General features: G+C 38.5%; 1 protein-coding gene across 5 annotated transcripts in view; it reads right to left on the bottom strand.

Annotated features, from left to right (window-relative positions):
* Positions 1 to 8158: 8158 nt before the first annotated feature.
* Positions 8159 to 14422, bottom strand: part of ICE2 (interactor of little elongation complex ELL subunit 2) — a 55279-nt gene continuing 49015 nt past the window's right edge. For 3 of the 5 annotated variants that reach the window (XM_006097511.3, XM_023761256.1, XM_023761258.1), the window contains 2 exons: positions 13477 to 13735; positions 8159 to 8811 (listed from right to left, as the gene is read on the bottom strand). In XM_006097511.3, coding sequence (XP_006097573.1) covers positions 8689 to 8811; positions 13477 to 13735 — 382 coding nt within the window. In that variant the 3' untranslated portion in view covers positions 8159 to 8688. Of the gene's footprint in view, positions 8812 to 13476; positions 13736 to 14422 lie in introns of those variants that run through there. The other 2 variants (XM_023761257.1, XM_023761259.1) reach the window with 1 other exon arrangement.

The raw sequence follows: 14422 nt of genomic DNA, 5'->3' as shown, positions 1-14422 counted from the left end.
ATAGACCTGCCCTGTGGGCAGGAAGATCTGGGACTGAGGTGGAGACAACCTAGCTACATGCTGGTCTACGGGGAGCTCTGCACTATCAGCTCGAGTTAGTACTCATTCGGTATCAGCTCGAGTTAGTACTCATTCGGTATCAGCTCGAGTTAGTACTCATTCGGTATCAGCTCGAGTTAGTACATGTTGAAAGAACATCTGGAGGCTGCCTGGCCCTGGGACTGGTTTTGGGGTAAACATAGAGTCTGTATAGACACAACCATTGCCCATGAGAAGATTACCATCTGTTTGGGGATGTATACAAAATCCTCAAAGAAGAAGAATATAGGATAACATCTGAGATTCAGAATTTGTGGTATTATAATAACTACTGTAGGAATTTACAGGAGAAAGGCTTTAGTGATTTGAGTTATAAGTTTCATGTCCTAGACCCCAAACACAGGAATCCCTGATTTTCTCATTTCAACACGTTTGTCTTTATGCCTGATTGATTTTTTAACACAACTGTCTCCCCCTCTTCCCACCCACCCCCCATCTTTGTCTGTTCTCTGTGACCTCCTGGTAGTACCTGATACTGAGAATTACACCCTTCTTACACAGTTTTTATTCTGAAACAATCTCAAACATATAAAAATTACGGGGATAGTACACATAGCTCCTGTGTCATCCCTGTTAACATATCTCTGCCTGAGTCCTCCAATTTCAGAGTAAGTTGCAGACACCATTACTAATTTATACCTCAGTGTTTATTTCTAAGTACAGGGCAGCTCTGACATAACCACACCAAAATCAGGAAATTCATATCCATACCTTTCTAGCACATAATCTACTCCATTCAAATTTTGCCAATTGTTCCAATAATGTCCTTTATTGGACAAGGACACAAACCAGGAGCATGGGTCCATTGGGTTAATTTTTATGTGACACATTCCGTCTCTCATGACCCTGATAAATAAAGATATTTTGATTTTTAGAGAGAGAAACATTGATATGAGTGAAACAGATCAGCTGCCCAAACTGGAATTGAATAGGTAACCTTTTAGTGCACAGGATGCCCAACTAAGCCACACCTGTCAGGGTGACCTTGATATTTTGAAGATTGCTTACTGATTATTTGAGAGACTAATGCAGCGGTTATCAACCTGTGGGTCACAACCCCTTTGGGGGTCGAACGACCCTTTCACAGGGGTCGCCTAAGACCATCGGAAAACACATATGTAATTACATATTGTTTTTGTGATTAATCGCTATGCTTTAATTATGTTCAATTTATAACAATGAAAATTCATCCATAATTTCCTGGCGTATGGGCTCCCAACCTTCCTATCTACTTCTCTCCCTTAAGTTCCAGACCTGCATTTTCAGTCTATAGGGTCTATAGTACATCACCTTTATGTACTGCTGCTATTTGGTTGAAAACGTAACTGTTGTTTTTTCATCCCATCCATACTCTTCCTCTAATATTTTAAGTCAGTGGCAGCACTAAGGCTAAAACCCCTCAACTGTCTTTGAAACCTCTCACTTCATAATTCCACATAATTACTGTTTCATGTGCCATGACCTTCAATTCACCTTTGTATTCCCAACACCTATTCTGTTACTGAGTTGTGACTCAATGTTATTGAGGTAGACATTCATTTTGGTGACAGGGCTAACTCTGATGGCTAACTTTTAAATGACTTTCCAATTTACATCTTTACCGTCCTCCCTGCTATTTGTATGGTTAACACTGCCTTTTCATAAGTCTCCCTCCTTTCTAAATAATCCTTAAATTTGTAAATTTCCTAAAATTGATGTCATCTTGCTCAAAAAGCCTTCAATGTCTCCTGATTACTTTCAAAATCTGGAATACAGTTCATACCTTCCACTGTCAAGCTCTAACTTACCTCTCCATCTCCCATTTATTATCCTTTAGTCCCATACTTGTGACATGAACACATTTGCGATTTCCTAAACCTGCACTTTTCATATGATTTTTCCTCATGCTCTAATGCTCTGCTTCCTTTTTGCCCATATTAATATTTTACTTGTTTTCAAACACAGCTCAAAGGCCATTTTTACCATGAGTTTCTCTTATGTGCAAGCATCCCATTTTCTTATTCCTATGCCATTTGACTATTCTGCCTCGTATTATAGCTAAGTGTGTGTGTGTGTGTATGTGTGTGTGTGTGTGTGTGTGTATCCCCAACTAGATTAGGAAATACCCTTAAGTCAGAAATCAATCTTATTTATCTATAAATCCCAAGAGATTGGTATAATGTATTAGACCATACCGATGCTCAAAAATGCATTATTAATTACAGAGAGGACAGGCGCGGTTTTGATAGGTGATAATAAATCCAACCAGATGTAGATTTATGTGCAAAGGCATGCATGCAGGGACAAGAGTGGCTAATTCGTGTGATGGCAAAGTCTGGCTGGAGCAGACGTGCATTAATGTGATGCCTGGAAGAGACCCAAAACCCACAGTGTCGGTGTGGCACTGCCTTACTGCAGTGAGCCTCAGGATTAATATGCACATACTCTCCTGTGCTGTGTATATTTTTTGGTAAGCAAAACCCAGATAGGAAGTATAGAAAATATTTTTTCCCTTCAAGAAAAGGGAAGTATTCAACCCACTAACCACAGAATCTTTGTTTCTTGAATTTCAAAGCCGCATTTAATTTACACTGCCCACCCCTTCCTTAGAGAATTAACTAGATACCATGCATGTACAGCTATAAAAAACAACCCTTTTGTAGCCCCTGGCTTGATTATTAACAGTAGCTCATATATTGAAAGAAAACACACATGCCAAGGTGAACTCTTGAGAGAACCTTCCTATTTGATGAGGCAATCTAGAGACCCATCCTAGAAATATGCACCTGGGTCTCAACTCTTTCAGTAAACTTTCCTCGGCAGATCAGACCCAAACCCCAGATAGAGGCCTGTGAACCTGCCCTTACATACCTTGATAAGAAGTTTGGACATTAGCCAAAGGAACATGGCAAGATTGGAAGGTTCAATTAAATGTATCCCCTTTATTTTAGCCAAAGGAACATGGCAAGATTGGAAGGTTCAATTAAATGTATCCCTTTTATTTCAACATCTCAATGAGAAACTCAAGAAATCTTAATATAAAATATTCTAAAGCTTGATTAAAAAGTACCATATACCTATAACACATCAAGCCTCTTAATATCTTTATCTGTATGTCCGTCAGAAACTTCAGATTTAAAATGTTGATTATAAAATATTAGAAAGGAAAGGTGTTCTTTTCCCCTCTACCCTAAACTCCTTTTACCTCTAAAATATTTGAGGTGTCTGAACCCGGAATCTAAGTGAAACTGGAAATTAACAAACAGGTCAATTCCCTTTGCAATTGCAAAAGAAAATCCAAATAGTGAAATTATTTCCAAGTTTTGCTGAACAATTGGCAACGAAGACTTTGATTGTTTCCACCTCACTTTGTACTTATTTCCTCAGGTTTATCAATCTGACTTCCATACTTGCCATTTTAATGAAACTTCTTTTACCGAAGTTCTGTGATTTTCCCTGGGGATCCATTCATGGCCTTTTCTTCATTCCATTATTTTCTATGTCATTTTATTCTTTTTTTCTGATTTCAAATATCAAAGACACACTGATTCCCAAATCTGTATTGGTGCGATCAGTCTTAAGTTCAAAATTTAAATTATCAACTATCTTCGACATCAACTCTCTCTATCTCAGATTTAATATATATATATAAAAGCCTAAGCAACCACCGCAACCAAAACAACTGAATGGACGACCGAACAGGCTCCAGGCCAGCAGGGGGGTTAGTGAGGGATGACCAAATGACTGAGCAGCAGGCTGCATGGGGCAGCCAGGCCAGCAGGGAGGGTTAGTGAGGGATGACCAAACAACAGAGCAGGCTGCGTGGGGCAACTAGGCCGGCAGGGGGTGCAGTTGGCGGCAACCAGGCCATGGGGGGGGGGGCAGTGAGGGGTGAACACGCTGGCAGAAAGGGGCAGTGAGGGGTGACCAGGTTGGCGGGGGGGGGGGGGGCAATCCGGGGGACGGGGGGGGGCAGTGGGGAGCGGTCAGGCTGGCTGGGGGGCAGTGAGGGGCGATCAGGCTGGCACAGGGGGCAGTTAGGGGCGATCAAGTCGGCAGGCAGATGCGGTTAGGGGTGATCAGGCTGGCAGGGGGGCCAGTTAGGGGCGATCAGGCAGGCAGACAGGTGAGCAGTTAGGAGCCAGCAGTCCTGGATTGTAAGAGAGACATGCCCCAAGGGGTCCCAGATTGGAGAGGTTGCAGGCTGGGCTGAGGGGAACCCCCTCCCCCCGTGCACAAATTTCATGCACTGAGCCTCTAGTGTTGATGTTTTGTGTTGTCCTTTCTCTTCTTTCTACCCTAAACCAAATTCTTCTATATCCCTAAAATGTTCATGGCATTTGTGGCGGCTTAAATGTATGCTCACAAATTCTTTTTATATTCCTTCCTTCAAGAGGTGAAACTAAATTATTTCTAATATGGAGAATGAGGCAGAAGACAGTGCTTTATTTCCAAGACTCAGGTATAAGATATTGTGGCTTCCTCCTTGCTCTCTGGGGTAGCCAGCTGCCATGCCAAGACATTCAAGCTGACCTATGCAGAGATGCATGCAGTGAGGAGAGGATTCCTGGCAATAACCAGTGAGAGACTGACATCCCACCCCCACCAACAGTGAGCCTTCTTGGAAGCAGATGCTCCAGCTCCAGACAACCCTTCAAGTGACTGCAGCCTCAGCCAAGGACTTGACTGTAACTTTATTAGAGGATGTGAGCCACAGGCACCCAGCTGAGCGGCATCCAGGCTCCTGACACACACAAACTCTGAGATAACACATGTTTGTTATTTTAACTAGCCACATTTTGGGGTAATTTATTATGTAGCAATACATACCAAATATAATATTCAAACCTGAAACCCAAGGAATAGAAATGGTGAAAGAAAATGAACATTTTTATTGAATTTCTTCCTATTCTCTTACTTTCTCAATGCATAAAACCATCACTTACCCAGCACTCCAAATGAGAAACATGAGGCCAAACTTGACTCTCCCTATCAACCATATCACTGAATTATCATTTTTCTATTATCACTTAAGTCCATCCCTATACTTACAGCTTTAACTCAGAGCCTTTACCATTTTTTAATTACAGCACAGATTTCCAATTTTTCTTTCTTCCTACAGTCTTTCCCAGCTCCATTACATTCCATTCCATTCCATTCCTTAGACCAGTGGTTCTCAACCTTCCTAATGCCGCGACTCTTTAATACAGTTCCTCATGTTGTGGTGACCCCCAACCATAACATTATTTTCGTTGCTACTCCATAACTGTAATTTTGCTACTGTTATGAATCGTAATGTAAATATCTGATATGCAGGATGTATTTTCATTGTTATAAATTGAACATAATTAAAGCATAGTGATTAATCACAAAAACAATATGTAATTATATATGTGTTTTCCCATGGTCTTAGGTGACCCTTGTGAAAGGGTCGTTCGACCCCCAAAGGGGTCGCGACCCACAGGTTGAGAACCACTGCCTTAGACTAATGGCAACAAAAGGTTTCCCAAGCACATATCTCATCATGTTATTTGTTTGTTAAGTTTTATTAATTTTAGAGAGAGAAGAAGGGAGAAGAGAGAAACATTGATATGAGAGTGCAACTTTGATTAACTGCCTGCTGCAAGCCCCCTTCTAGGGATGGAGCCCACAACCCGGGCAGGGCATGTGCCCTGACTGGGGATTAAACCAGCAGCCTTTCGGTGCAGAGGACAATGACCAACCAATTGAGCCACACTGGTCAGGGAATGTTATTTACTTTTATTAAAATTCACTACTTGCTCTCACATTGCACAGGACAAATTTTAAATGTCACAGGATGGCAGGTTTGTCCCTGTCCTATATCTTTTTTTCTCATCTCCTATGTCCACAGCCTATAATCTGTTTATCTTTCACCTTTGCATATGCGGCTTTCTTTCATACTTCCCTTATAACTCCTACTCTTGATTTTGAGAGAGGGAGAGGAGAAACACTGATTTGTTGTTCCACTTATTCATGCATTCATTGATTGATTCTTGTATGTATTCTTGTATTCTGACTGGGGATCGAACCCACAACCTTGGCATATTGGGATGATGCTCTAACCAACTGAGCTACCCAGCTAGGACCTAACTCTCACTCATTTTTAAAAGATGCAGCTCAACCTTTATCTCAGAAAATCTGCCTTAATTACCAGGTCTAGGTTAGATGACTTTCTCATATAACTTTACCAGAGCACTTACTTACATAGATCAGTATCATGTCCTTTATTGGAATGTGAGCTTCCGGGGAAAAGAATCTATCCCTGACATCTACACATTCATTTATTCATACAGCCAACCTATATTTACTAAATAACTACAGGACAGACACTTATGTTAGGTGTGGTTACATAATGGTGAACAAAACAAATATGCCCCTGTCCTGGCGGAGCATGGAGTCTATTATTGAAGAAAAAAGACAGTAAGTCAAATAAACAAATAAATACTGTGATATATGTATACATACACGCTATGAAAGAGTGGGGCCTACTTTAGATCAAATTTTACTGAATTAAATATTTTCCAAGAGGTATGTATAAATTATACCTTCACCATGGACATATAAATGGGCTAGGTTCATCACATCCTTGCTAACACTGAGTGTTTTGTTCTTAGAGAAAAAAAAAATCTTTGCTTATACTGTCAATGTCATTTTGTTACTTACACATTCTCAGCACTAAGAATCATGAACAAGAACACAAGACATGATCAAATATATGTTTTATAAAAGGCTTACTTAAGCACAAGTGGAAAACTAAGACTAGCTTTACATACATTATCACAGTTACTTAAATGTATAGCTAAGATAATTTCAAAATAATCACTTGCAAGATCAATCATTTTACTAAGTAAAAAGTAGTATTAAAAAAAGAAAATGAAAAGCCAAGACTTTCTGGTATTTAGAAGTCTGAAGAAATCATCGTCTGGTTCTTTTAAAAGAGCAAATTCCAAGGGAATCCCTGACTCTCCCTAGGTTAAGTGCCAAATGATTCACAACTAAAGTATTTCTGGGACATGGGAGTCTGTGACAAAGCTAAAAACAAAATAAAACAAAAAACCAAATCCATTAAAAAAGAGGCTCAATGTTTTAAAAAGGAAGTGGGAGGATGAGGAAATCATATGTTAAAATACATAAAACAATTTTACTAATAATTACTCATTAAATAAAAATACTTTATAACTGACCAAAAGTCTAAACAAAACAAAACTTGGTAATCAAAGATGAAAATGATCAATTCTTATCACAGTTGGGAAGATTTCTAGGAATCTAGAAATTTCTAGATTTTTTATATTATTGTAAATTTCTAATATTAATATAAAACACATAAAAATTACAAAAACAAAGCTCATATTGCCGTAGATTACAAAACCTGCTTTACAAATGTTGCATGTATCTCTGAAAACTTTAGTGGACATTAAAGCACAAGAATATAAAAATTAAATAAGTCCACCCCTTCTTAAGACCAAATTAGCTACATTAATATCAGCTGATCATGTACTTTCCCAAATTCACTGATATGGTTATAGAAAATTTAAATTAATCAGTATAGATAAGGGAAAAACAGCTTATGTTTTACCACACATTAGCCTTATCAGTTGAAATAATGAGATGTTTCTGGAAAACATGCTCATCTCCGTTTTCAGTATATTTCAACACTCAGCTGGGATTTGTGCCAAGAGATAGAGGTATTGGTCATCAAACCTGTAACACAATAAAAGCTGTTTAACAAACTGATGGTTGCCCAACAAAAATTATTAACTTTTCAAAGGCAGGAAGCTTATTATTTTAAAATTTGGCTTCTGCAATGGAATTTTGCTAAGCTTTTAAAGGTATTAACTTTATTAACCTGCAACAATCATCATTTAAAAATCATATATAAAAACTGTCACAATTGGTCAGAAACAAGGTTTCATGTTGCTCAAAATTACCTCTGACAGTGGCAAGACTTAACCTTTTTTTTTTTTTTTAAATATATTTTTATTGATTTTTCACAGAGAGGAAGGGAGAGAGACAGAGAGTCAGAAACATCGATGAGTTCTGCAATGGAATTTTGCTAAGCTTTTAAAGGTATTAACTTTATTAACCTGCAACAATCATCATTTAAAAATCATATATAAAAACTGTCACAATTGGTCAGAAACAAGGTTTCATGTTGCTCAAAATTACCTCTGACAGTGGCAAGACTTAACCTTTTGAGCCACTCTCAGCAGGCTGGTGATATAGCTCAATTAATATAACACACAATAAGTATTGCTCTTGAAAAAAAAAGCAAATTATTTTCCTATTTATAATTTTTGAAAAAGGTTTATTACAAAAATAATTTTCTTTGCTATATATTTCCCTGCCATGATAATGTTAAAACATATCTAGGTTCTCCTCAAACATCAAGAGTTAAGAGTATAGCATTCCATTTTAGTTAAAACATTCCCACACAGCCAACACATTTTTTCAAGGCACTCTAAGAACTCTCAAGGACACTACAGGAAAAATGTTCATCTTGTCTACTGATCTTTTAGGCATGTGTCCTCTCAAACTTTTCTGAATTGAACTGCTATAACTGTTTCTTCTTCATTTTCCACGGTAGAGTCCTTATGTTATTTTTCTTTTATTTGGAGCCACTCCTTCATTTTCAACTTGCTGAGCAGGCAGGCTTTTGGTTTCCGTGGAAACTGGATTCCTGCGGCTGTGTGTAGGCATTCTTGTTCCACTAATCTAAGAGATGAAGCAAAGAACAGAAAATGGTTTAACATGTTTACAACATATTTATATACAGTCATTATTACCACATGTATTACTTTCTTTGTGAGTGGTCCTTTATATATTTTTAAATCCCTAACCTCCTGGCTGCTTCTAAATAAGCTTTAATCTCACAAAGTTTTAAAGAACTAAATTTTCAAGATCAGGGTAGATGAAGAGAAGTGGAGGGGAAACCACTTTCTATGTTAAATTTGGAAGAGGTTGAAATGTTAAATTAGAAAATGAGGGAATTACAGGCCTTTTTAGCAACATGTCTGCCATAACAAAGCTGAAGGGCAGGCGAGAGAAATGAAAACTATGAAGGGAGGGAAAGGAAATACAAGAAGGTTAAAGCTGGTAAAGGGGGAGAAATTCCAAAATGGAAGGAGACCACAGAGGACGGAAAAAGAGAAAGAAGGGAAATGGGGGAAGAAACTTTTTGGGGTGCTAGTTCTGCCTTAATGTCTACTCTTCGGTGCAAGTTGCTGCTCATCCTCACTTTCTAGCTATATTTCACTGTCTAGGGAAGAGATATATTCTTAAGACACAATCCCTTGCTAATTATAGTCATTCTGAAGATGAGATCTGGAAATGCTGCCATCTCCTTGGCCACTGAGAGAGCATAAAGTTTTAAAATAGGTTAATGGAGAGCCATGCCTCACAGAGGACCAAAGCTACATAACCTGAGACCTTTCCCCCAGAACCTGTCCATATCTGCCTCTATTTTTCTTTTTAAAAATATGTTTTTATTGATTTTCAGAGAGAGAGGAACATCAATGAGAGAGAAATATCATTGACTGGCTTCCTTCTGCAGGCCATGTGTCCTGCAGGACACGTGCCCTGACCAGGAATCAAACCGGGGACCTCTGGGTTCCTGGGATGACGCTCAACCACCGAGCCACACTGGCCGGGCTCTGCCTCTATTTTCCCTAGCCACCTTGTACCCTTCACATCTTGTCCAGTGAAGTGTAGACCTTGGAGTAATGGGTGATACTGGAACTCCCAACACTCTCTTATTCCTAATCCAACAGACATATTACTAGCATTGTTCCAAAGGTTTACTCGCTCACTAAGAATGAAGCAGATCCCAGCTTCTCTCACCTAATATCTTGTCCCTTTAGGGGCATTTTTTGGTTTACAATTAGATGACTAGAAAGGACAGACTTGAGTTGGGATCTGAGTCTGCTAGTCTGTCTGAATCTGATGAACTTTTGTAACATACACCGAAGGACTTTTATGCATGTATATGAGCATAACCAATGGACATAAGACACTGGGGGGTAGGGGAAGCCGGGGTATTGTCAAGGGCGGGGAAAAAAAAGGACACATATGTAATACCCTTTGCAATGCTTTAAGCAATAAAAAAAAATAAAAATAAAAATAAAAAAAAATAATAATAAAAAAATAAAAAAGAAAAGTGCTATGGCTTTTAGATTATCTAGACTACTCCCCACTGCAGCTAGTATCCTATATAATAAAAGCCCAGCGACGAAAACGGCAGAATGACTAGAGACCAGAATGACTGTGGCCCCTCGCCCCGGCTGCCCTGCCCCACAGTGGGGACCCCCACCCCGATCGGGGGCGTGGTAGGCTGGCAAACCACCTGCGGCCCCTTGCCCCAGCCAGCCCCACCCCCCAGGGGAACCCCAGCCCAATCCGGGGCCCCCATCAGGGCAGGCTGGCTGGCCCCCACCTGTGCACCGGGTCTCTATTCTATATAATAAAAGGATAATATACAAATTGATCCTAATAGCAGAATGACCAGCAAGATCGCTCGACTAGTTACTATGAGGCGCACTGACCACCTTTTGGTCCCTTTCCCTGGCCAGCAGGCTCCAATTGCCTGATGATGAATGGGGAACTGGGGGTGGGTGGTGGCAAAGGACAAGGGGGGGGGAGGAGTTGGGGGTGGTGGTGGTGGAGAAGATGGCCCTGATCACAGGCCAGGCCTAAGGATTGTACCCGCACACGAATTTCATGTGCCGGGCCTCTAGTTTACAATAAAAGTATACTGACCACACTGTTATCTACTATATCTCTGAGGAAAGCAAGCATTCTGAAATTTCCATTGTAAGACTGTGTGTGTGTGTGTGTGTGTGTGTGTGTGTGTGTGTGTGTGTGTGTACAATGAATGTTTATTAGAGATTGCTGAAGAAGAAAAGGGATAGGCACAGACCCATTGCAAAAGGATTGGAAGCAGAAGTCAGGAGTAGCACAAAAAGCAAATGGGATCCTCCTATTAAGCTCTGCTCTGTGCAGAGGGAGGCTCTACTGGGGTACTCTTAGGGTTTTAGTGCCTAAGGCACTACATGAAGATGAGATCTCAATTCAAGTAGACTAGAGACTAGGGGATCACATTAGAGGCAGAAACATTTGTTATATGAGTTTTTACACCATGAAATAGATGATTTCTGTTTCATATAGTGTCTTATTTCCCCAAGTTTCCTGAAGCTTTGGTCTTTTCCTATTGCTATTAATGCTAGTATCCCTATCTGTGCCTACCTTGGTTAGATTAAAACATCCAATTTCTATGGCCTAACTAGCAGGAAGTAGGGAGGAAAGTTGGGTAACTCCCACCCAATGTAGGGTTAGATTAGGGAGGTGTGTCAGAGGTCACCAAAAACTTTCCATGGGCTTAGAGAAAAAATCAAACCAAGCATTAGTTACCTAATTTCGAGTGTACCTAATGCTAAGCTATACAACGGGCCTTGGATAACCTCATTAAGTATTTGTCCTTGGACTGAATGCATGAAGCAGCTTTTTTTTAAAAAAAATATTTTTATTGATTTCAGAGAAGAAGGGAGAGAGAGATAAAAACATCAATGATGAGAGAGAATCATTGATTGGCTGACTCCTGCATGCCCCACACTAGGGATCGAGCCCACAACCCAGGCATATGCCCTGACTGGTTATCGAACCAACTTCCTGGTTCATAGGTTGACACTCAATCACTGAACCATGCCAGCCAGGCTGCATGAACCATCCTAAAAAAATACAAATGAACAAAGTGTTCAGTAGTATATATATAGTTGAATTGTTTAACTTGGCATTTATGTGGCCAAATCCTGGACATATTGAATTGTGTCAAGGTATTAAAAGGAATAAGCCACTCCACAGAGAATTATTGAGAAACTAACATCAGACTTTCTAAATCAAAAGGAAATCATTATTCTAGAAATAATATAAATCCTTCAAAAATGGTTTTCAATTACTATTGTTAAGAAAATTGTGCTTTAGGAGGTTATAAAAATCACTACTTATATTACATGTAAACTAGAAATAGCCAACCAAAATTTTAGATGAAATGACTTAAAATGCTAACAACTAACTTTCTCTAATCTTTCACTACTAGCAACTAATTAACATTTATAGATCTTCTTGAACAAAGTTAGCTAAGAATGTGTAAGGAGTCCTCATTTCTAAAAAGATCTTCTCAAACAGTAACATTTAGAAACTGAAAAACATATAAACACCCCATTCACTAACTTATGGAAAAAAATTTCAGCTATTTTTCAAAGGACTTGAGTATATTTACTCACAAAGAAAGAAAATACAAGAATGGAAAACATCCACAGGATAGACAAGTGATATATGTTCTGGGACACACATGTTAAAGAGATTATAGAACTCAGACAATGATTTTGACTCAAAGATTTTTGGCAGCAGGGAAGGAAAATACACTGGGTTTTTGTTTACTGAACAGTCATATTCATATTTGTAGGGGACAAAACTTTTACTAAAACCAAACTCAAATTGAAATTTCTTCCGTGATATAAAGAATGAGTGACGTGGTAAAGAGTATTTCTAGTCATGGCTTTACAGACGTTTCAGATAGAGAAAAATCATTCAACTGGTATTTCTGGGAAGGATTCTATAAAGAGAGTAACATTAATTATAATTCAATAAATACTGAGTTATACAATACTTAGCAAAACACAAAGTCTTTAACATTTTATTGTACTTTTTTTTGGGGGGGTGGTCGGGGGAGGCTTAGAAAACAAACATTTATTTCTCATAGTTCTGGAGGCAGAAAAGTACAAGATCAAGGTGCTGGCAAATTCTGTTCTGGTGAGGACTTGTGTCCTGGTTTGTAGACGGCTGTCTTCTTGTTGCATCCTCACATGGGAGGGAGTGTTTTATTGTACTTTTAATAAGGCACATTGCATTCCCTAATTACTAACACTTATTTTTATATGTTTTTATATCCTGCTTATCAATTTTTAATTGCATCATAATTTTATTGTATGTATTCTTCTGTAAATTGTCTCAAATATTTAATGAAGTAAAGCAGTATCATAAACAAAACTACCAAAAACATAACTTTGCTTTTCATAGGAACACAAGAATTTAACTATGTGGATGCCTTACTCATGCCGTCTCCCCATCCCCCACCTGGGCAAGCTAGTAGAATTTCCTTTAGTTGATTTATAAAGCTTACAAAAAAAGAGAAAGTTTCCTGACATAACAACTGAACTCAGTAGAGCATACAACTTTATCTATCCTTCCTATGGATGAAGTTTTTACAATGGTATTATGATTAATATGGCAAATGTGGATATCAGGGTGAAACACTATATACTCGGTGAAATAGATTAATAATAAACAACACAATGGAACATTTATTTTAAAAAAAGATCTTACCTTTTGTTGTGTTGTGGGGCCCAGTGACTTAGGTGGAAAAGTACAAGGTATTCTTCCATGATGTATATGATATGGTAACAACAGATTGGGGTCTAATGGAACCCAGGGAACTGAGAGACTGGAAGGTACAGCAGGAAGGCTGCAATGTGTTTTATGCAAATTGTATGCTGTCCTAGTAACTTTTCCATCAGAGGTCTTGTAGATCAGGAGTGAAGAATCTTCTGCTGCATGGGACAACAAGTAGGAACCCTCCTGCAAGCTAAATCCACAGAATAAAACTCAACTCAGTGTGTCAATTTTAACAGCATTTTCTTAATCATGGTCTATGAGTAAAATAAAAAATAATATGGGAATAGAATATCACCTCTAAAAATACTTTTATGACCAAATAAGATTTAAGAAGTCTTTTAAACTATTTTCACATCTTTTAGGTAACTAATTTTAATTCTTATTCCAAAGTTCAGGATATATAATTATTTTCATTTTACTGTCTTATCAGCCACTTTGTAAGTTTTCAATAATTTAATGGGAAACAAAGAGTCTGCCTAATTCTCTAATCCATGGACAACACATTTATACAGAAAAACATTTCATGAATGTACATTTTTATAATTCTTATACAGAACATTTTAATTCATTCAACCAACATTGTCTAGTAATAGGTGAAGAGAGATACAAAAATGAATGTGACACATTCACCACACTGAGCAGTTTAAAAGAAAGTAGCAGAAACAGTCAACAGAACAATCACAATACAATATGAGGTGCTACGAAAATAAGAGTAACAATAACAGTTGATATATATTGAATGTTTATCGTGAGTTAACTCTTCTACTGCTTATATCCATTTTATTATTAAATCCTCCACAACAAACCTTCAAGGCATAATATTATTAACCCTCTCAATGGATCCTATCTAATAAAAGAGAAACATGGTAATTAGCCG

The sequence above is a fragment of the Myotis lucifugus genome, unplaced genomic scaffold (assembly GCF_000147115.1).
Source record: "Myotis lucifugus unplaced genomic scaffold, Myoluc2.0 scaffold_204, whole genome shotgun sequence".
Lineage (NCBI taxonomy): Eukaryota > Metazoa > Chordata > Mammalia > Chiroptera > Vespertilionidae > Myotis > Myotis lucifugus.
The sequence above is the reverse complement of the archived record's forward strand: the minus strand, read 5'-3'. Positions and strand labels throughout refer to the sequence as shown.